This window comes from Oncorhynchus nerka, linkage group LG10 (genome assembly GCF_034236695.1).
Source record: "Oncorhynchus nerka isolate Pitt River linkage group LG10, Oner_Uvic_2.0, whole genome shotgun sequence".
In the NCBI taxonomy this organism is placed as follows: Eukaryota; Metazoa; Chordata; class Actinopteri; order Salmoniformes; family Salmonidae; genus Oncorhynchus; species Oncorhynchus nerka.
In genome coordinates this window covers 103,197,894-103,220,687 of record NC_088405.1, presented here as the reverse complement: position 1 = coordinate 103,220,687, position 22,794 = coordinate 103,197,894, and the positions used below count along the sequence as shown (strand labels likewise).

Here is a 22,794-nt window from a genome sequence, read left to right as displayed (position 1 = left end):
TGGGTAGTGAAATGACTTGCTTTTCCTCCAGACCTGAGGGAACAGACAGACAGTTGTGGCAGAGGGCCAGACAGAGGTGTACCTGTGAGATGGGGACCCTGCAGCTCTCTGACTGGCTGTTGTCTGGTCTGTACTGTTGGATGATACCTGTCCCCAACTCCTCTAGTAACTACGGAGAGAGATGTTATGTTTGTCTCGTTATTCCACATTATTCAATAAATTAAACAAACTGCACATTGATGAGTGTGTGTCACCTTGGCTCCGTGTAGTTGAATGGAGGGGTCTGTCTCTCGGAGGCAACGTGCGCTCACCTGCCCCAGCTCACAGAGACACGCCTGGCACAGAGGGAAGTAACCACGCACCAGGTGGGCTAGCACCTAACAGTCACACACACAGGTTTCCATTAGCCGGTAAATGCTTGCTTTTGGGCCGTTCTCAAAAAAATGAAAAGCCAATCAAATAAAATTGTCCCAAGAAATAATACAAAATAATACTTTTTATTCAGTGGTTGTGCTCTAACTTCCAAGGTTAATATTCGTCACAGATAATACATTATCAAGCTGCTGGGACATTACTGTCAGTTTGTATTCTAATCACAGCCCCGACTGTCAGTTTGTATTCTAATCACAGCCCCGTCTGTCAGTTTGTATTCTAATCACAGCCCCGTCTGTCAGTTTGTATTCTAATCACAGCCCCGTCTGTCAGTTTGTATTCTAATCACAGCCCCGTCTGTCAGTTTGTATTCTAATCACAGCCCCGTCTGTCAGTTTGTATTCTAATCACAGCCCCGTCTGTCAGTTTGTATTCTAATCACAGCCCCGTCTGTCAGTTTGTATTCTAATTCTAATCACAGCCCCGTCTGTCAGTTTGTATTCTAATCACAGCCCCGTCTGTCAGTTTGTATTCTAATCACGGCCCCGTCTGTCAGTTTGTATTCTAATTCTAATCACAGCCCCGTCTGTCAGTTTGTATTCTAATCACAGCCCCGTCTGTCAGTTTGTATTCTAATCACAGCCCCGTCTGTCAGTTTGTATTCTAATCACAGCCCCGTCTGTCAGTTTGTATTCTAATCACAGCCCCGTCTGTCAGTTTGTATTCTAATCACAGCCCCGTCTGTCAGTTTGTATTCTAATTCTAATCACAGCCCCGTCTGTCAGTTTGTATTCTAATCACGGCCCCGTCTGTCAGTTTGTATTCTAATCACAGCCCCGTCTGTCAGTTTGTATTCTAATCACAGCCCCGTCTGTCAGTTTGTATTCTAATCACAGCCCCGTCTGTCAGTTTGTATTCTAATCACAGCCCCGTCTGTCAGTTTGTATTCTAATCACAGCCCCGTCTGTCAGTTTGTATTCTAATCACAGCCCCGTCTGTCAGTTTGTATTCTAATCACAGCCCCGTCTGTCAGTTTGTATTCTAAATCACAGCCCCGTCTGAGTGACGGAAGGAGCTGGTACTCCTGGTTGAGAGTGACGGTAGGAGCTGGTACTCCTGGCTGAGAGTGACGGTAGGAGCTGGTACTCCTGGCTGAGAGTGACGGTAGGAGCTGGTACTCCTGGCTGAGAGTGACGGTAGGAGCTGGTACTCCTGGCTGAGAGTGACGGTAGGAGCTGGTACTCCTGGCTGAGAGTGACGGTAGGAGCTGGTACTCCTGGTTGAGAATGACAGAAGGAGCCTGTACTCCTGGATGAGAGTGACAGAAGGAGCTGGTACTCCTGGTTGAGAGTGACAGAAGGAGCTGGTACTCCTGGTTGAGAATGACAGAAGGAGCTGGTACTCCTGGTTGAGAGTGACAGAAGGAGCTGGTACTCCTGGCTGAGAGTGACAGAAGGAGCTGGTACTCCTGGCTGAGAGTGACAGAAGGAGCTGGTACTCCTGGTTGAGAATGACAGAAGGAGCTGGTACTCCTGGCTGAGAGTGACAGAAGGAGCTGGTACTCCTGGTTGAGAATGACAGAAGGAGCTGGTACTCCTGGTTGAGAGTGACGGAAGGAGCTGGTACTCCTGGTTGAGAGTGATGGTAGGAGCTAGTACTCCTGGTTGAGAGTGATGGTAGGAGCTGGTACTCCTGGTTGAGAGTGATGGTAGGAGCTGGTACTCCTGGTTGAGAGTGATGGTAGGAGCTGGTACTCCTGGCTGAGAGTGATGGTAGGAGCTAGTACTCTCTAGTTGGTTTTCATTTGCGATGGATAGTTGATTGAACCAGGCTTGGAAACAGAAAGCCAAACCACTGAACAAAGGATGTGTAAAATATGGTTGATTTTCTTTTATTGACCTGATAATTTATTTAATCTCCTCATGAAATACAGGCGTTGTCATTTTTGTATATCTGTTGTGTGTTTGCAGTCCAGGAGCATTTGGAGTCAATTATAGTTCCAAGATATTTGTACTGCTCAATTGATTCTATCTGTTCTGAGACCATGTGGATAGGTCTGGTGTCGTCTTTTTTAGTTCGGAAGTTTGTCATTTCCTGGGTTTTTTCACGTTAAGAATGAGTCTGTTTTGCTTGCACCATTGGGTGAAGTGTGTTAATCAATCAATCAAATATATTTATAAAGCCCGTTTTACATCAGCCGATGTCACAAAGTGCTATACAGAAAGACAGCTAGGAAAAACTCCCTATAAAAGGCAGGAACCTAGTAAGAAACCTAGAGAGGAACCAGGCTCTGAGGGGTGGCCAGTCCTCGCCAGCATCCCTGTGCCCCGACGAATTAGGCTGTTCTGAGGGCAAGGGGGGGTCCCCCCCCAACCCTCACGTATATCACACGACCCCAAGATAGTTCACACTATAAACAAAACATTTATTAAGATCACCCAATAGAACTGTAGAAAGAGTGAGACATCATTTTAGGAAACGAGTGCTTCATAAAAGCACTGGCCTCATTTCACAGAAGCATTGGAAAATAAACTTTCTTACAATGAACCAGCCTTTATTTTTTTGAGACTTCTTCTAGGCTAAATGGGATAACCCACTACTGTAAGGCCCTTACTATTGAGTTTGGGGAGTAGTCCCTAGCTCAGTGGAGGGGCAAGAAATAACGGAACTGCCATTGGGTAGACAGGGACTAGTTTAGTCGTTAATCCTGCAGGGGTGGTATTTTAGCTTTGACGCTAGCTAGCTACAAACTAACCATCGACTGACGCTAGCTAGCTACAAACTAACCATCGACTGACGCTAGCTAGCTACAAACTAACCATCGACTGACGCTAGCTAGCTACAAACTAACCATCGACTGACGCTAGCTAGCTACAAACTAACCATCGACTGACGCTAGCTAGCTACAAACTAACCATCTACTGACGCTAGCTAGCTACAAACTAACCATCTACTGTCGCTAGCTAGCTACAAACTAACCAGACTGACGCTAGCTAGCTACAAACTAACCATCGACTGACGCTAGCTAGCTACAAACTAACCATCGACTGACGCTAGCTAGCTACAAACTAACCATCTGACGCTAGCTAGCTACTAACTAACCATCGACTGACGCTAGCTAGCTACAAACTAACTATCTACTGACGCTAGCTAGCTACAAACTAACCATCTACTGACACTAGCTAGCTACAAACTAACCATCTACTGACGCTAGATAGCTACGAACTAACCATCTACTGACGCTAGCTAGCTACAAACTAACCATCTACTGACGCTAGCTAGCTACAAACTAACCATCTACTGACGCTAGCTACGAACTAACCATCTACTGACGCTAGCTACGAACTAACCATCTACTGACGCTAGCTAGCTACAAACTAACCATCTACTGACGCTAGTTAGCTACAAACTAACCATCTACTGATGCTAGCTAGCTACAATCTAACCATCTACTGACGCTAGCCAGCGACGAACTAATCATCTAATGACGCTAGCCAGCGACGAACTAACCATCTACTGACGCAAGTTAGCTACAATCTAACCATCTACTGACGCTAGTTAGCTACAAACTAACCATCTACTGACGCTAGCCAGCTACGAACTAATCATCTACTGACGCTAGCTAGCTACAATCTAACAATCTACTGATGCTAGCTAGCTACGAACTAACCACCTACCGACGCTAAATAGGCGAAATGTCTTTCTGACCTGTAAGGCCTCCAGGCGGACTGGGGAGGGCTCTAGAGCTGTAGCCCCTCCTCCTCCTGGACCCTCGCTGTCTGATTGGTCGTCTTTGGGTTGAGTGACAAGCGACACACACAGCTGCAGCAGCCAGGGCACGCCTGGCTCCTCCTCTCCTGGAGTATGTGAGCCCCGAGGTGTGTGTGAGTTGTGGTATTTGTGGGAGGGTGGAGTGTGAGGTGAGGAAAAGCCCTCCCTCTGCCTCCAGCTCAGCCCCGTCTCCTGCGAGGTGTGTGTAAGGAGTAGCTGTACCTCAGAAAGAGGGGCTTGGGTCGACACCAACGCTCCATACAGTGTCAGAACAGACACCCGCACGTTCACGTCTAGGAGAGAACACAAAGTCTGTAAGAACACACAGACTGGTGCCAGAGGTAGGTGTGTGTGTGTGTGTGGTGTGTACCTCTGTGTCGGAGGTAGGGTTGTATCTGTCTCCACAGCGGGCTGAGCAGGCCGGGTCTCAGGCGGTTATAGGGAGCATTACACACCAGGTGAGCCAGGCACTGAAACACACACACACAGGTCAAACGGTCACAGATAATCAGTGTGGAGTAATGTGTGAGAATCACCTTGACGATCTGAGTAAGTCACCTCGACGATCTGAGTGAGTCACCTCGACGATCTGAGAGAGTGAGTCACCTCGACGATCTGAGAGAGTGAGTCACCTCGACGATCTGAGAGAGTGAGTCACCTCGACGATCTGAGAGAGTGAGTCACCTCGACGATCTGAGAGAGTGAGTCACCTCGACGATCTGAGAGAGTGAGTCACCTCGACGATCTGAGAGAGTGAGTCACCTCGACGATCTGAGAGAGTGAGTCACCTCGACAATCTGAGAGAGTGAGTCACCTCGACGATCTGAGAGAGTGAGTCACCTCGACGATCTGAGAGAGTGAGTCACCTCGACGATCTGAGAGAGTGAGTCACCTCGACGATCTGAGAGAGTGAGTCACCTCGACGATCTGAGAGAGTGAGTCACCTCGACGATCTGAGAGAGTGAGTCACCTCGACGATCTGAGAGAGTGAGTCACCTCGACGATCTGAGAGAGTGAGTCACCTCGACGATCTGAGAGAGTGAGTCACCTCGACGATCTGAGAGAGTGAGTCACCTCGATGATCTGAGTGAGTGAGTCACCTCGATGATCTGAGTGAGTGAGTCACCTTGATGATCTGAGAGAGTGAGTCACCTTGATGATCTGAGAGAGTCACCTTGATGATCTGAGAGAGTGAGTCACCTTGATGATCTGAGAGAGTCACCTTGATGATCTGAGAGAGTGAGTGAGTGAGTGAGTCACCTCGATGATCTGAGAGAGTGAGTGAGTGAGTGAGTGAGTGAGTGAGTGAGTGAGTGAGTGAGTGAGTCACCTCGATGATCTGAGAGAGTGAGTGAGTGAGTGAGTGAGTGAGTCACCTCGATGATCTGAGAGAGTCACCTTGATGATCTGAGAGAGTGAGTGAGTGAGTGAGTGAGTGAGTGAGTGAGTGAGTGAGTGAGTCACCTTGATGATCTGAGTGAGCGTGTGAGCAGAGGCCTCGGCCAGCAGAGCGAGGGAGAGCGAGCGGTGAAGCTCGCGGACGGCGGTGGCGAGGGAGAAGGAGAATGGAGTGTACGAGGTTCTGGCTGGAGCCAAGTCTTCAGCCACGCCCAGGAACTGACGGGAACCATCTAGCAATGCAGACACCACCTGGAGTGCACACGCACGCACCTGGAGGGAGAGAAACCAGCATTACACAAACACGCACCTGGAGGGAGAGACCAGCGTCTCACACACACCTGGAGGGAGAGAGACCAGCGAGATCAGCGTCTCACACACACACACCTGGAGGGAGAGAGAGACCAGCGTCTCACACACACACACCTGGAGGGAGAGAGAGACCAGCGTCTCACACACACACACCTGGAGGGAGAGAGAGACCAGCGTCTCACACACACACACCTGGAGGGAGAGAGAGACCAGCGTCTCACACACACACACCTGGAGGGAGAGAGACCAGCGTCTCACACACACCTGGAGGGAGAGAGACCAGCTCCTCACACACACACACCTGGAGGGAGAGAGATCAGCGTCTCACACACCTGGAGGGAGAGAGAGACCAGCGTCTCACACACACACACCTGGAGGGAGAGAGACCAGCGTCTCACACACACACACCTGGAGGGCGAGAGACCAGCGTCTCACACACACACACACACCTGGAGGGAGAGAGACCAGCGTCTCACACACACACACACACACACACCTGGAGGGAGAGAGACCAGCTCCTCACACACACACACCTGGAGGGAGAGAGACCAGCGTCTCACACACACACACCTGGAGGGAGAGAGACCAGCGTCTCACACACACACACCTGGAGGGAGAGAGACCAGCGTCTCATACACACACCTAGAGGGAGAGAGACCAGCGTCTCACCCACACACACACACCTAGAGGGAGAGAGACCAGCGTCTCACCCACACACACACCTAGAGAGAGAGAGACCAGCGTCTCACACACACACACACACACACCTAGAGGGAGAGAGACCAGCGTCTCACACACACACACACACCTAGAGGGAGAGAGACCAGCGTCTCACACACACACACACACACCTAGAGGGAGAGAGACCAGCGTCTCACACACACCTAGAGGGAGAGAGACCAGCGTCTCACACACAGACACACACCTAGAGGGAGAGAGACCAGCGTCTCACACACACACACACACCTAGAGGGAGAGAGACCAGCGTCTCACACACACACACACCTAGAGGGAGAGAGACCAGCGTCTCACACACACACCTAGAGGGAGAGAGACCAGCGTCTCACACACACACACACACCTAGAGGGAGAGAGACCAGCGTCTCACACACACACACACCTAGAGGGAGAGAGACCAGCGTCTCACACACACACCTAGAGGGAGAGAGACCAGCGTCTCACACACACACACCTAGAGGGAGAGAGACCAGCGTCTCACACACACACACCTAGAGGGAGAGAGACCAGCGTCTCACACACACACACACCTAGAGGGAGAGAGACCAGCGTCTCACACACACACACACCTAGAGGGAGAGAGACCAGCGTCTCACACACACACACACACACCTAGAGGGAGAGAGACCAGCGTCTCACACACACCTAGAGGGAGAGAGACCAGCGTCTCACACACACACACACCTAGAGGGAGAGAGACCAGCGTCTCACACACACCTAGAGGGAGAGAGACCAGCGTCTCACACACACCTAGAGGGAGAGAGACCAGCGTCTCACACACACCTAGAGGGAGAGAGACCAGCGTCTCACACACACCTAGAGGGAGAGAGACCAGCGTCTCACACACACCTAGAGGGAGAGAGACCAGCGTCTCACACACACCTAGAGGGAGAGAGACCAGCGTCTCACACACACCTAGAGGGAGAGACCAGCGTCTCACACACACCTAGAGGGAGAGAGACCAGCGTCTCACACACACACCTAGAGGGAGAGAGACCAGCGTCTCACACACACCTAGAGGGAGAGAGACCAGCGTCTCACACACACACCTAGAGGGAGAGACCAGCGTCTCACACACACCTAGAGGGAGAGAGACCAGCGTCTCACACACACCTAGAGGGAGAGAGACCAGCGTCTCACACACACACCTAGAGGGAGAGAGACCAGCGTCTCACACACACACCTAGAGGGAGAGAGACCAGCGTCTCACACACACACCTAGAGGGAGAGAGACCAGCGTCTCACACACACACCTGGAGGGAGAGAGACCAGCGTCTCACACACACACCTAGAGGGAGAGAGACCAGCGTCCCACACACACACCTAGAGGGAGAGAGACCAGCGTCTCACACACACACCTGGAGGGAGAGAGACCAGCGTCTCACACACACCTAGAGGGAGAGAGACCAGCGTCCCACACACACACCTAGAGGGAGACAGACCAGCGTCCCACACACACACCTAGAGGGAGAGAGACCAGCGTCCCACACACACACCTAGAGGGAGAGAGACCAGCGTCCCACACACACACCTGGAGGGAGAGAGACCAGCGTCTCACACACACCTAGAGGGAGAGACCAGCGTCTCACACACACCTAGAGGGAGAGAGACCAGCGTCCCTCACACACACCTAGAGGGAGAGAGACCAGCGTCCCACACACACACCTAGAGGGAGAGAGACCAGCGTCTCACACACACCTGGAGGGAGAGACCAGCGTCTCACACACACCTAGAGGGAGAGAGACCAGCGTCCCACACACACACCTAGAGGGAGAGAGACCAGCGTCCCACACACACACACCTAGAGGGAGAGAGACCAGCCTCACACAAACACACATCTGGTGGGAGAGACCAGGGTTACTTTTCAGGTGTGTGTACCTACCTTGGGTGAGGGGTCCTTCAGTACTACAGTGAGCAGTGTGAGAGGAGGAGGTCCACCAATGGGAGCATCCGGTATGAACGACGACCAATAGCCATACAGCGTCCTCTTTTCAACTGCCTTCACCACGGCTAGGAGACACAGCAACACACCCTGCCGCACCCTGCCATGGAACAACCTGGTGGGAGAGAAAACACACACACATTACCACACACACATTACCACACACACACACCCTGCCATGGAACAACCTGGTGGGAGAGAACACACACACACATTACCACACACACACACCCTGCCATGGAACAACCTGGTGGGAGAGAACACACACACACATTACCACACACACACACACCCATTACCCACACACACACACACACACACACACATTACCACACACACACACACACCCTGCCATGGAACAACCTGGTGGGAGAGAACACACACACACACACATATATTACCACACACACACACACACAGAGAGAGAGAACAGGACAATGCATTACCTCAGTTTACTGTGAGCTGCTCCCTCAGGATCAGAGAACTCTGAATCAGAACTGCTCCTCTTCCATAACGGATAGAGAGACGGAACGCCTGGAGAAGGAAGTACCGAGGTCTTAGACCAGGCCTCCCCTCCTCTTCCTCCTCTCTGGAGCCTGGGTTCTGCCTCTCTCTCCTCATCCTCCCCTCCTCCTTTCCTCCCCCGTCCTCGAGACTTCTTCTTCTTATTCTACAGAGAGAGAGAAAGAGAAGGGGGGAGAGTATGAGAAAGAGGAGAGAGAGAAGGGGGAGAGTAAGGGAAAGAGGAGGAGGGAGAGGGGAGGGGAGACAGAGAGAAGGGAGAGAGGGGAGAAAGAGGAGAGACAGAGAGAAGGGAGAGAGGGGAGAAAGAGGAGAGACAGAGAGAAGGGAGAGAGGGGAGAAAGAGGAAAGACAGAGAGAAGGAGAGAAGGGGAGAAAGAGGAGAGACGGAGAGAAGGGGAGAAAGAGGAGAGACGGAGAGAAGGGGAGAAAGAGGAGAGACAGAGAGAAGGGGAAAGAGGAGAGACAGAGAGAAGGGGGAGAGGGGAGAAAGAGGAGAGACAGAGAGGAGAGACAGAGAGAAGGGGAGAGGGGAGAAAGAGGAGAGACAGAGAAGGGGAAAGAGGAGAGACAGAGAGAAGGGGGAGAGGGGAGAAAGAGGAGAGACAGAGAGAAGGGGGAGAGGGGAGAAAGAGGAGAGACAGAGAGAAGGGGGAGAGGGAGAAAGAGAGAAGGGGGAGAGGGGAGAAAGAGGAGAGACAGGGAGAAAGAGGAGAGACGGAGAGAAGGGGAGAAAGAGGAGAGAAGGGGAGAAAGAGGAGAGAGAGAGAAGAGGAAAGAGGGGAGAAAGGAGAGGGTGATATAAATTATTTTAAATCTCCTTTGCTGGGTCAAAGGATGGAAACCAGTTGTGATCCTGCCCTCCAATATGAACATGTGGACCTCTGACAGTTCCCATCAGGCCCTCTGGTATAAATCAGACACAGTCTCTTACCCCTGAGGTCTGGGTGGGGGGGTTCTGTGGAGGTTCGGGAGGTTTGGGGGCACTGCAGGTTTCGTACTGAGGCAGGGGAGTGGGGTACAGCACCGACGGCCACTCCACACACACTCCTGGACAACCTTGGAACATGAGCCTCTGTGGACATATCAACACCTGTATGGAGACACTTTCAACCAAACTACGGACATTTGATCAACAATACTTTCTGTATCGTTTCTCTTTATAATCAAATAAATTCAATCAACATACAGTTTCAGCCTTGATAAAGATAAGCAAGAAAGTCTATGAAATAAACACAAATCCAGTACCCTCCAGTTTGACCCAGTGTATATTTGATTTATCTGACCCAGTGTATATGTGATTTATCTGAACCAGTATATATTTGATTTATCTGACCCAGTGTATATGTGATTTATCTGACCCAGTATATATGTGATTTATCTGACCCAGTATATATTTGATTTATCTGACCCAGTATATATTTGATTTATCTGACCCAGTGTATATTTGATTTATTTGACCCAGTGTATATACAGTAGATGTGTACCTTGAGAACTGCCAATAGAGCTCCCAGTTCCTCCTGTCCTCCAAACCTCCACTTCCCTCCACACAGAGAGGACTGGAGCCCCTTCACAGCTCCCTGGATCACCTACACACACACACACACACACACACACAGAGTTAGTGGAACCCTAACCCCTTCACTGCTCCCTGGACCGACCTGGTCCCCCTGCCTACACGTACATACTGTATCACCTCAACTCCCTGGTCCCCCTGCCTACATACTGTCAACTCCCTGGTCCCCCTGCCTACATACTGTCAACTCCCTGGTCCCCCTGCCTACATACTGTCAACTCCCTGGTCCCCCTGCCTACATACTGTATCACCTCAACTCCCTGGTCCCCCTGCCTACATACTGTATCACCTCAACTCCCTGGTCCCCCTGCCTACATACTGTATCACCTCAACTCCCTGGTCCCCCTGCCTACATACTGTCAACTCCCTGGTCCCCCTGCCTACATACTGTATCACCTCAACTCCCTGGTCCCCCTGCCTACATACTGTCAACTCCCTGGTCCCCCTGCCTACATCTACATACTGTATCACCTCAACTCCCTGGTCCCAGTTCAAACAGGAGAAAATCAGTCAATGTAAATAACTGAATTAGGCCCTAATCTATGGATTTCACATGACTAGGAACAGAGATATGCATCTGTTGGTCACAGATACCTTAAAAAAAGGAAGGGGATGGATCAGAAAACCAGTCAGTATGTGGGGTGACCACTCATTTTCCTTAAGCAACATGACACATCTCCTTCACATAGAGTTGATCAGGCTGTTGATTGTGACCTGTGGAATATTGTCACACTCCTCTTCAATGGCTGTGTGAAGATGCTGGATATTGGCGGGAACTGGAACACTCTGTCGTACACATCGACCCAGAGCATCCCAAACATGCTCAATGGGTGACATTTCTGGTGAGTATGCACACCATGGAAGAACTGGGACATGTAGAGCTTCCAGGAATTGTGTACAGAGCCTTGTGACATGGGGCCGTGCATTATCAGGCTGAAACATGAGGCGGTGGATCAATGGCACGACAATGGGCCTCAGGATCTCATCACAGTATCTCTGTGCATTCGAATTGCCATAGATCAAATTAAATTGTGTTTGGTGTCCGTAGCTTTATGCCTGCCCATAACCCCACCATGGGGTACTCTGATGCCAGCGTTGTGAAGAGCAAACCGCTTGCCCACATGATGCCATACACGCCCTCTGCCTGGTACAGTGAAATCGGGATTAATTATCCAGTGTGCCAATGGCCATCGAAGAGCATTTACCAACTCTAGTCAGTTACGACACAGAACTGCAGTCAGATCAAGACCCTGGTGAGGATGACGAGCAGATCAGCTTCAGAATGATGGAACATTCTGGGATCTTTTATATCAGTTCATATAACATTGGACCAACACATGGATTGTAATATAGTTGTTCAGTGTTGACACTTTTCAACCACATGAAGACTATGAGATTTGGCTCAGACTTGGTGTCTATCAGCGCGGGTTTGGCCGGGAATACTATGTAAATGTCATTAACCCGGTTCCCTAGTGTGGTGTCTGTGTGTACCGTGCAGTAGAGCAGTTCTTCAGCGTCCGGGGGTTTGGGAGACTGGAGCGTCTGCAGAAAGACTCTGAAACACACACTCCTGTACGGGTCTTCAAGGAACGCCTGGCCTGGAACACTACACATTAAACAGTCAAAACACTGTACAACGCCAGCAAACAGAGAGATATGTGTGGTATGTATTGTATGGTGGGGTATGGTGTGGTGGTGTATGGTATGGTGGGGTATGGTGTGGTGGTGTATGGTATGGTGGGGTATGGTGTGGTGGTGTATGGTATGGTGGGGTATGGTGTGGTGGTGTATGGTATGGTAAGTATGGTATGGTGTGGTGTATGGTGTGGTGTGGTATGGTGTGGTGTGGTGTGGTATGGTGTGGTGGGGTATGGTATGATGTATAGTATGGTGTGGTATGGTGTGGTGGGGTATAGTAGGTATGGTATGGTGGGGTATGGTGTGGTATGGTGTGGTGGGGTATAGTAGGTATGGTGGGGTATGGTGTGGTGGGGTATAGTATGGTATGGTAGGGTATAGTATGGTGGGGTATGGTGGGGTATAGTGTGGTGGGGTATAGTAAGAGTATGGTATAGTAGGGGTATAGTATAAGTGTAGTATAGTATGGTGGGTGGGTATGGTATGGTGGGGTATGGTGTGGTGGGGTATGGTATGGTATGGTGTGAGTGGGAGTATAGTAAGTATGGTATGGTATGGTGTGGTATGGTGTGGTATGGTATGGTGGGGTATGGTGTGGTATGGTGGGGCATGTATGGTAAGGTATGGTGGGGTATGGTGTGGTGGGGTATGGTGGGTATGGTGTGGTATAGTATGGTATGGTATAGTATAGTGGGGTATGGTGTGGTATGGTGTGGTGGGGTATGGTATGGTAGGGTATGGTGTGGTATGGTATGGTGGGGTAAGGTATGGTGTGGTATGGTGTGGTATGGTATGGTATGGTGTGGTATGGTGGGGTATGGTGTGGTGGGGTATGGTGGGTATGGTGTGGTGGAGTATGGTGGGGTAAGGTATGGTATGGTGGGAGGTGGGTATAGTGGTATGGTATGGGTATGGTATGGTGGTATGGTGGGGTATGGTGTGGTGGGGGTATGGTATGGTATGGTGTGGGTATGTATGGTATGGTGTGGTAGGGTATGGTATGGTGTGGTGGGGTATGGTGTGGTATGGTGGGGTATGGTGTGGTGGGGTATGGTGTGGTATGGTGGGGTATGGTAGGGTATAGTGTGGTGGGGTATGGTGTGGTATGGTGGGGTATGGTATGGTGTGGTATAGTAGGGTATGGTGTGGTGGGGGGTATGGTGTGGTATGGTGTGGTGGGGTATGGTATGGTATGGTGGTATGGTAAGGTATGGTGGGGTATGGTATAGTATAGTGGGGTATGGTATAGTGTGGTGGGGTATGGTATGGTGTGGTGGGAGTATGGTGTGGTATGGTATGGTGTGGTGGGGTTTGGTATGGTGTGGTGGGGTATGGTATGGTGTGGTGGGGTATGGTGTGGTGTGGTATGGTGAGGTATGGTGTGGTATGGAGTGGTGGGGTGTGGTATGGTGTGATGGGGTATGGTATGGTGTGGTATGGTGTGATGGGGTATGGAGTGGTGGGGTGTGGTGTGGTGTGGTATGGTATGGTGGGGTATGGTATGGAGTGGTGTGGTATGGAGTGGTGGGGTGTGGTATGGTATGGAGTGGTGTGGTATGGAGTGGTGGGGTGTGGTATGGTGTGGTGGGGTGTGGTATGGTGGGGTGTGGTATGGTATGGAGGTGGTATGGTGTGGTGGGGTGTGGTATGGAGTGGTGGGTGGTGTGGAGTGGTGGGGTGTGGTGTGGTGTGGTATGGGTGGGTGGTGGGGTGTGGTATGGAGTGGTGGGGTGTGGTGTGGAGTGTGGTGTGGTATGGGTGGGTGGTGGGGTGTGGTATGGAGTGGTGGGGTGTGGTGTGGGTGGTGGGGTGTGGTGTGGGAGGTGTGGTGGTATGGAGTGGAGTGGAGTGGTGGGGTGTGGTATGGAGTGGTGGGGTGTGGTGTGGAGTATGGAGTGGAGTGGTGGGGTGTAGTGTGGTGGGGTGTGGTGTGGAGTGGTGGGGTATGGTATGGAGTGGTGGGGTGTGGTATGGAGTGGTGTGGTGGGGTATGGAGTGGTGGGGTGTGGTATGGTATAGGGTGTGGTATGGTGTGGTGGGGTATGGTATGGAGTGGTGGGTGTGGTATGAGTGGTATGGTGTGGTATGGGTGGAGTGGTGGGGTGTGGTATGGTGGGGTATGGTGTGGTGGGGTGTGGTATGGAGTGGTGGGGTGTGGTATGGGTGGTGGGGTGTGGTATGGGTGGTGGGGTATGGTATGGAGTGGTGGGGTGTGGTATGGAGTGGTGGGGTGTGGGGTGTGGGATGGAGTGGTGGGGTGTGGTATGGTATGGTGGGGTGTGGTATGGTATGGAGTGGTGGGGTGTGGTGTGGAGTGGTGGGGTGTGGTGTGGTATGGAGTGGAGTGGTGGGGTGTGGAGTGGTGGGGTGTGGTATGGAGTGGTGGGGTGTGGTGTGGTATGGAGTGGTGGGGTGTGGTGTGGAGTGGTGGGGTGTGGTATGGTATGGAGTGGTGGGGTGTGGTATGGAGTGGTGGGGTGTGGAAGTGGTGGGGTGTGGTGTGGAGTGGTGGGGTGTGGTGTGGTATGGGTGGTGGGGTGTGGTGTGGAGTGGTGGGGTGTGGTATGGAGTGGTGGGGTGTGGAGTGGTGGGGTGTGGTGTGGAGTGGTGGGGTGTGGTGTGGTATGGGTGGTGGGGTGTGGTGTGGAGTGGTGGGGGTGGGGTGGGGGGTGTGGTATGGTATGGAGTGGTGGGGTGTGGTGTGGTATGGGTGGTGGGGTGTGGTATGGTATGGAGTGGTGGGGTGTGGTATGGAGTGGTGGGGTGTGGTATGGAGTGGTGGGGTGTGGAGTGGTGGGGTGTGGTATGGTATGGGTGGTGGGGTGTGGTGTGGAGTGGTATGGTATGGAGTGGTGGGGTGTGGTGTGGTGTGGTGTGGTGTGGTATGGAGTGGTGGGGTGTGGTATGGAGTGGTGGGGTGTGGTATGGTGGGGTGTGGTATGGTGGGGTGGGGTGTGGTATGGAGTGGTGGGGTGTGGTATGTGGTATGGTGTGGTATGGTATGGTGGGGAGTGGTGTGGAGTGGTGTGGTATGGAGTGGTGGGGTGGGGTGTGGTGGTGTGGTATGGAGTGGTGGGGTATGGTGGGGTATGGTATAGTATGGTAAAGGTATGGTGTGGTATGGTGTGGAGTGGTGGGGTGTGGTATGGAGTGGTGGGGTGTGGTATGGAGTGGTGGGGTGTGGTATGGAGTGGTGGGGTGTGGAGTGGTGGGGTGTGGTGTGGAGTGGTGGGGTGTGGTGTGGAGTGGTGGGGTGTGGTAAGGTATGGTGTGGTATGGTGTGGAGTGGTGTGGTATGGAGTGGTGGGGTGGGGTGTGGAGTGGTGTGGTATGGAGTGGAGTGGTGGGGTATGGTGTGGTATGGTGGGGTATGGTGTGGTATGGTGGGGTATGGTAAGGTATGGTGTGGTATGGTGTGGAGTGGTGGGGTGTGGTATGGTGTGGAGTGGTGGGGTGTGGTATGGTATGGAGTGGTGGGGTGTGGTATGGTGTGGTGTGGTATGGTATGGTGTGGTATGGAGTGGTGGGGTATGGTATGGTATGGTGGGGTGTGGTATGGTATGGTATGGAGGGTGGGGTGTGGTATGGTGTGGTGTGGTGTGGTATGGAGTGGAGTGGTGGGGTGTGGTGTGGAGTGGTGGGGTGTGGTATGGAGTGGTGGGGTATGGAGTGGTGGGGTGTGGTATGGAGTGGTGTGGTATAGGTGGAGTGGTGGGGTGTGGTGTGAGTGGTGTGGTATGGAGTGGTGGGGTATGGTATAAGTGGTGGGGTGTGGTATGGAGTGGTGGGGTGTGGAGTGGAGTGGTGGGGTGGGGTGTGGAGTGGTGTGGTATGGAGTGGTGGGGTGTGGTATGGTGGGGTATGGTGTGGTATGGTGGGGTATGGTAAGGTATGGTGTGGAGTGGTGGGGTGTGGTATGGTATGGAGTGGTGGGGTGTGGTATGGTGTGGTATGGTATGGTGTGGTATGGAGTGGTGGGGTATGGTATGGTATGGTGGGGTGTGGTATGGTATGGAGTGGTGGGGTGTGGTATGGTGTGGAGTGGAGTGGTGGGGTGTGGAGTGGTATGGAGTGGTGGGGTATGGAGTGGTGGGGTGTGGTGTGGTATGGAGTGGTGTGGTGTGGTATGGAGTGGAGTGGTGGGGTGTGGTGTGGAGTGGTGTGGTATGGAGTGGTGGGGTATGGTATGGAGTGGTGGGGTGTGGTATGGGTGGTGGGGTGTGGAGTGGGTGGTGGGGTGGGGTGTGGGTGGTGTGGTATGGGTGGTGGGGTGTGGTGTGGTATGGAGTGGTGTGGTATGGAGTGGAGTGGTGGGGTGTGGTGTGGAGTGGTGGGGTATGGAGTGGTGGGGTGTGGTGTGGTATGGAGTGGTGTGGTGTGGAGTGGAGTGGTGGGGTGTGGTATGGAGTGGTGGGGTGTGGTATGGAGTGGTGTGGTATGGAGTGGTGTGGTATGGAGTGGTGTGGTGTGGTATGGAGTGGAGTGGTGGGGTGTGGTGTGGTATGGAGTGGTGGGGTGTGGTATGGAGTGGTGGGGTGTGGTATGGAGTGGTGGGTGTGGTATGGAGTGGTGTGGTGTGGTGTGGGTGGTGTGGTGTGGTATGGAGTGGTGGGGTGTGGTGTGGTATGGAGTGGTGGGGTGTGGTGTGGTATGGGTGGTGTGGTATGGGTGGTGGGGTGTGGTATGGAGTGGTGGGGTGTGGTATGGAGTGGTGGGGTGTGGTGGGGTGTGGTATGGAGCGGTGGGGTGTGGTGTGGTATGGGTGGTGTGGTATGGTATGGGTGGTGGGGTGTGGTGTGGAGTGGTGGGGTTTGGTGTGGAGTGGTGGGTTTTGGTATGGAGTGGTGGGGTGTGGTATGGGTGGTGGGGTGTGGTATGGGTGGTGTGGTGTGGTGGGGTGTGGTATGGGTGGTGTGGTAGGGGTGTGTGGTATGGGTGGTGGGGGTGGTAGGGTGGTGGGGTATGGAGTGGTGGGGTGTGGTACGGTATGGAGGTGGGGTGGGTGTGGGTGTGGTATGGAGTGGTGGGGTGTGGTATGGAGTGGTGTGGGTGTGTTATGGAGTGGTGGGGTGTGGTATGGAGTGGTGGGGTGTGGGGTGGTGGGGTGTGGTATGGTATGGAGTGGTGGGGTGTGGTGTGGAGTGGTATGGTATGGAGTGGTGGGGTGTGGTGTGGTGTGGAGTGGTGGGGTGTGGTGTGGAGTGGTATGGTATGGAGTGGGGTGGTGGAGTGGTGTGGTATGGTATGGTGGGGTGTGGTATGGTGGGGGTAGAGGGTGTGGTATGGAGTGGTGGGGTATGGTATGGGTGGTGGGGTGTGGTATGGAGGGTGGTGGGGTGTGGTATGGTGGGGTGGGGTGTGGTATGGAGTGGTGGGAGTGGTGTGGAGTGGTGTGGTATGGAGTGGTGGGTGTGTGGTGTGGTATGGAGTGGTGGGGTATGGTGGTATGGGGTATGGTGTGGTATGGTGGGGTATGGTAGGTATGGTGTAGGATGGTGTGGTGGGGTGTGGTATGGTGAGTGGTGGGGTATGGGTGTGTGGTGGGGTGTGGTATGGAGTGGTGGGGTGTGGTGTGGTATGGGTGGTGTGGTGTGGTATGGTGGGATGGTGGTGTGGTGTGGTATGAGTGGTGGGGTGGGTGGTATGGGTGGTGTGGTATAGTGGTGTGGTGTGGTATGGGTGAGTGGTGGGGTGTGGTGTGGTATGAGTGGTGGGGTGTGGTATAGGTGGTGTGGTGTGGTATGGAGTGGTGTGGTGTGGTATGGAGTGGTGTGGTGTGGTATGGAGTGGTGTGGTATGTGGTGGTGGGGTGTGGTATGGAGTGGTGGGGTGTGGTATGGTGGGGTGTGGTGTGGTGGGGTGTGGTATGGAGCGGTGGGGTGTGGTGTGGTATGGGTGGTGTGGTATGGTATGGGTGGTGGGGTGTGGTGGGAGTGGTGGGGTTTGGTGTGCAGTGGTGGGTTTTGGTATGGAGTGGTGGGGTGTGGTATGGAGTGGTGGGGTGTGGTATGGAGTGGTGGGGTGTGGTATGGAGTGGTGTGGTGTGGTGGGGTGTGGTAGTGGTGTGGTGTGGTGGGGTGTGGTATGGAGTGGTGGGGTGTGGTATGGTATGGAGTGGTGGGGTGTGGTATGGTATGGAGTGGTGGGGTGTGGTATGGAGTGGTGGGGTGTGGTATGGAGTGGTGGGGTGTGGTATGGAGTGGTGGGGTGTGGTGTGGTGGGGTGTGGTATGGAGCGGTGGGTGTGGTGTGGTATGGGTGGTGTGGTATGGTATGGAGTGGTGGGGTGTGGTGTGGGTGGTGGGGTTTGTGTGTATAGTGGTGGGTTTTGGTATGGTGTGGTGGGGTGTGGTATGGGTGGTGGGGTGTGGTATAAGTGGTGGGGTGTGGTATGGAGCGGTGGTGTGGTGTGGTATGAGTGGTGGGTGTGGTATGGAGTGGTGGGGTGTGGTATGGAGTGGTGGGGTGTGGTATGGTATGGAGTGGTGGGGTGGTGGTGTGGTATGGAGTGGTGGGGTGTGGTATGGGTGGTGGGGTGTGGTATGGAGTGGTGGGGTGTGGAGTGGTGGTGTGGTATGTGGTGGGGTGTGGTATGGAGTGGTGGGGTGTGGTATGGTATGGAGTGGTGGGGTGTGGTGTGGTATGGAGTGGTATGGTATGTGGTGGGGTGTGGGGATGGTGGGGTGTGGTGGGGTGTGGTATGGTGGTGGGTGTGTGGTATGGAGTGGTGGGTATGGGTGTGGTATGGGTGGTGGGGGTGGTGGGGTGTGGTATGGGTGGTGGGGTGTGGTATGGGTGGTGGGGTGTGGAGTGGTGGTGTGGTGTATGGTGGTGGTATAAAGTGGTGTGGTATGGTGGTGGTGGGGTGTGGTATGGAGTGGTGGGGTATGGTGTGGTATGGTGGGGTATGGTGTGGTATGGTGGGGTGGTAATATGGTGTGGGATGGGTGGAGTGGTGGGGTGTGGTATGGAGTGGTGGGGTGTGGTAGTGTGGTGGTGTGGTATGGTAAGGTGGTGTGGTGATGGTATGGAGTGGTGGGGTGTGGTGTGGTGTGGTGTGGTATGGGTGGTGTGGTGTGGTATGGTGTGGTGGGGTGGGGTGTGGTATAGGTGGTGGGGTGTGGTATGGGTGGTGGGGTGTGGTGTGGTGGGGTGTGGTATGGAGTGGTGGGGTGTGGTGTGGTATGGAGTGGTGGGGTGTGGTATGGAGTGGTGTGGTGTGGTATGGGTGGTGGGTTTGGTGTGGTGGTGGGTGTTTGGTATGGAGTGGTGGGGTGTGGTATGGAGTGGTGGGGTGTGGTATGGAGTGGTGGGTGTGGTATGGGTGTGGGGAGTGTGGTGGGGTGTGGTATGGTATGGGGGGTGTGGTATGTGGTGGTGTGGTGTGGTATGGGTGGTGGGGTGTGTATGGTATGAGTGGTGGGGTGTGGTGTGGTATGGGTTTGGTATGGGTGGTGGGGTGTGGTATAAAGTGGTGGGGTGTGGTATAAGTGGTGGGGTGTGGTATGGGTGGGGGGGTGTGGAGTGGTGGGGTGTGGTATGGGTGGTGGGGTGTGGTGTGGTATGGAGTGGTGTGGTGTGGTATGGAGTGGTGGGGTGTGGTGTATGGTGGGTGGTATGGGTGTGGGGTGTGGGTGGTGGTGTGGTATGGTGTGGTGGGTGTGGTATGGGTGGTGGGGTGTGGTATGGAGTGGTGGGGTGTGGTATGGGTGGTGGGGTGTAGTATGGTATGGAGTGGTGGGGTGTGGTGTGGGTGGTGGGGTGTGGTATGGTGGTGGGGTGTGGTATGGAGTGTGGTATGGTGGTGGGGTGGTGTGGGGTGTGGTATGGTGGGGTGGGGTGTGGTATGGAGTGGTGGGGTGTGGTATGGGTGGTGGGGTGTGGTATGGTGTGGTGGGTGGTGTGGTATGGTATGGAGTGGGGTGGTGTGGTGTGGAGGTGGGGTGTGGTATGGGTGGAGTGGGGTGTGGTGTGGGTGGTGGGGTGTGGTATGGTGGGGGTGTGGTATGGTGGGGTGGGGTGTGGTATGGTGGTGGGGTGTGGTATGGTGTGGTGGGGTGTGGTATGGTGGGGTATGGTATGGTGTGGTGTGGTGGTGTGGTATGGAGTGGTGGTGGGGTGTGGTATGGTGTGGTATGGGGTGTGGGGTATGGTGTGGGGTGGGGTGTGGTATGGGTGGTGGGGGTAGTGGTGTGGTGTGGTGTGGTATGGGTGGTGGGGTGGGTATTAGGTAGTGGTGTGAGTGGTGGGGGTGGTATGGTATGGAGTGGTATGGTGTGGTATGGTGTGGTATGGTGGGGTATGGTATGGTATGGTGCGGGGTATGGTGGTATGGTGGTAGATGGTATGGTGTGGTGTGGGGTGTGGTATGGAGTGGTGGGGTGTGGTATGGGTGGTGGGGTGTGGTATGGTGTGGTGGGGTGTGGTGTGGGTGGTGGGGTATGGTGTGGAGTGGTGGGGTGTGGTATGGTGGGGTGTGGTGTGGTATGGAGTGGTGGTGGGGTGTGGTGTGGTGGAGGGTGGTGTGGTGTGGTGGGGGTGTGGTATGGTGTGGTGTGGTATGGAGTGGTGTGGTGTGGTATGGAGTGGTGTGGTGGGGTGTGGTATGGGTGGTGTGGGTGGTGGTGGGTGTGGTATGAGTGGTGGGGTGTGGGTGGAGTGGTGTGGTGTGGTATGGAGTGGAGTGTGGGGTATGGTGTGGTAGTGGTGTGGTGGGGTGTGGTATGGAGTGGTGGGGTGTGGTATGGTGGTGTGGTGTGGTATGGTGTGGTGGGGGTGTGGTATGGAGTGGTGGGGTGTGGTGGTGGGTATAGGGTGGTGGTATGGTGTGGTATGGAGTGGTGGTGTGGTATGGTATGGTGGGGTGTGGTATGGTAGTGGTGGGGTGTGGTATGAGTGGTGGGGTGTGGTATGGAGTGGTGGGGTATGGTGTGGAGTGGTGGGGTGTGGGTGGAGTGGTGGGGTATGGTGTGAGTGGTGGGGTGTGGTATGGGTGGTGGGGTGGTGGGGTAGGTGGTGGGGTGTGGTATGGTATGGTGGGGTGTGGTATGGGTGGTGGGGTGTGGTATGGTGTGGTGGGTGTGGGTGGTGGGGTGTGGTGTGGGTGGTGGGGTGTGGTGTGGAGTGGAGTGGTGGGGTGTGGTATGGAGTGGTGGGGTGTGGTATGGTATGGAGTGGTGGGGTGTGGTATGGTATGGTGTGGTGGGGTGTGGTATGGAGTGGTGGGTGTGGTATGTAGTGGTGGGGTGTGGTATGGAGTGGTGGGGTGTGGGTGGTGGGGTGTGGTATGGTATGGAGTGGTGGGGTGTGGTGTGGTATGGGTGGTGGGGTGTGGTGTGGTATGTGGTGGGGTGTGGTGTGGGGTGGTGGGGGTGGTATGGTATGGGTGGTGTGGTATGGGTGGTGGTGTGGTGGGGTGTGGTATGGTGGGGTGTGGTATGGTGGGGTGGGGTGTGGTATGGAGTGGTGGGGTGTGGTATGGGTGGTGGGGTGTGGTGGGGTGGAGTATGGTGGGGTGTGGTATGTGGTAGTGTGGTGTGGTATGGAGTGTGGGGTGTGGTATGGAGTGGTGGGGTGTGTGGTATGGAGTGGTGGGGTGGGTGTGGAGTGGGTGGTATGGTGTGGTGGGGTGTGGTATGGTGGTATGGTATGGTAGTGGTGGGATGGTGTGGGTAGTGGGGTGTGGTGTGGTATGGGTGGTGGGGTGTGGTATGGGTGGTGTGGTGTGAGTGGTGGTGGGGTGTGGGTGTAGTGGTGGGGTGTGGTGTGGTGGTGGGGTATGGGTGGTGGGGTATGGTGTGGAGTGGTATGGTGTGGTGTGGGTGGTGTGGTGTGGAGGGTGGGTGGGGTGGTGTGGAGTGGTGTGGTATGGAGTGGTGGGGTGTGGTGTGGGTGGGGTGTGGTATGGTGGTATGGTGGTATGGGTGGTGGGGTGTGGTATGGTGTGGTGGGGTGTGGTATGGGTGGTGGGGTGTGGTGTGGGGGGGTGTGGTATGGAGTGGTGGGGGTGGTGGTATGGAGTGGTGGGGTGTGGTATGGTATGGTGTGGTATGGTAGTGGTAAGTGGTGTGGTATGGTGGTGGGGTGGTGGGGTTTGGTGTGCAGTATGGTGGTGGGGTGGTGGGGTGTGGTATGGTGGTGTGGTGTGGTGGGGGTGGAGTGGTAGTGGTGTGGTGTGGTATAGTGGTGGGTGTGGTATGGGTGAGTGGTGGGGTGTGGGGTGTATGGTATGGGTGGTGTGGTATGGTGTGGTGTGGTATGGTATGGTGTGGTGGGGTGGGTGGGGTATGGTATAAGTGGTGGGGGTGTATGGTATGGGGTATGGAGTGGGTGGGTGGTGTGGGTGTGGTGTGGTGTGGTGTGGTGTGGGTGGTGGTGGTGTGGTGTGGTATGGTGGGTGTGGTGTGGGTGGTGGGGTATAGTATGGTAGTGGTGGGGTGTGGTATGGTGGTGGTGTGGGGTGTGGTGGTGGTGGGTATGGTGTGGAGTGTGTGGTATGGAGTGGTATGGTATGGTATAAGTGGTGG

General features: G+C 54.2%; 1 protein-coding gene across 1 annotated transcript in view; it reads right to left on the bottom strand.

Moving 5' to 3' along the window:
- The window catches only part of heatr6 (HEAT repeat containing 6), a 98,399-nt gene that overhangs the window by 58,937 nt on the left and 16,668 nt on the right, over positions 1-22,794 (bottom strand). Inside the window, exons 5-14 of the mRNA XM_065024037.1 lie at positions 12,123-12,237; positions 10,543-10,644; positions 9,990-10,130; positions 8,980-9,203; positions 8,474-8,648; positions 5,608-5,814; positions 4,514-4,613; positions 4,081-4,436; positions 255-377; positions 83-169 (exon numbers count right to left, since the gene is read on the bottom strand). Coding sequence (XP_064880109.1) covers positions 83-169; positions 255-377; positions 4,081-4,436; positions 4,514-4,613; positions 5,608-5,814; positions 8,474-8,648; positions 8,980-9,203; positions 9,990-10,130; positions 10,543-10,644; positions 12,123-12,237 — 1,630 coding nt within the window. The remainder of the gene's footprint in view (positions 1-82; positions 170-254; positions 378-4,080; positions 4,437-4,513; positions 4,614-5,607; positions 5,815-8,473; positions 8,649-8,979; positions 9,204-9,989; positions 10,131-10,542; positions 10,645-12,122; positions 12,238-22,794) is intronic.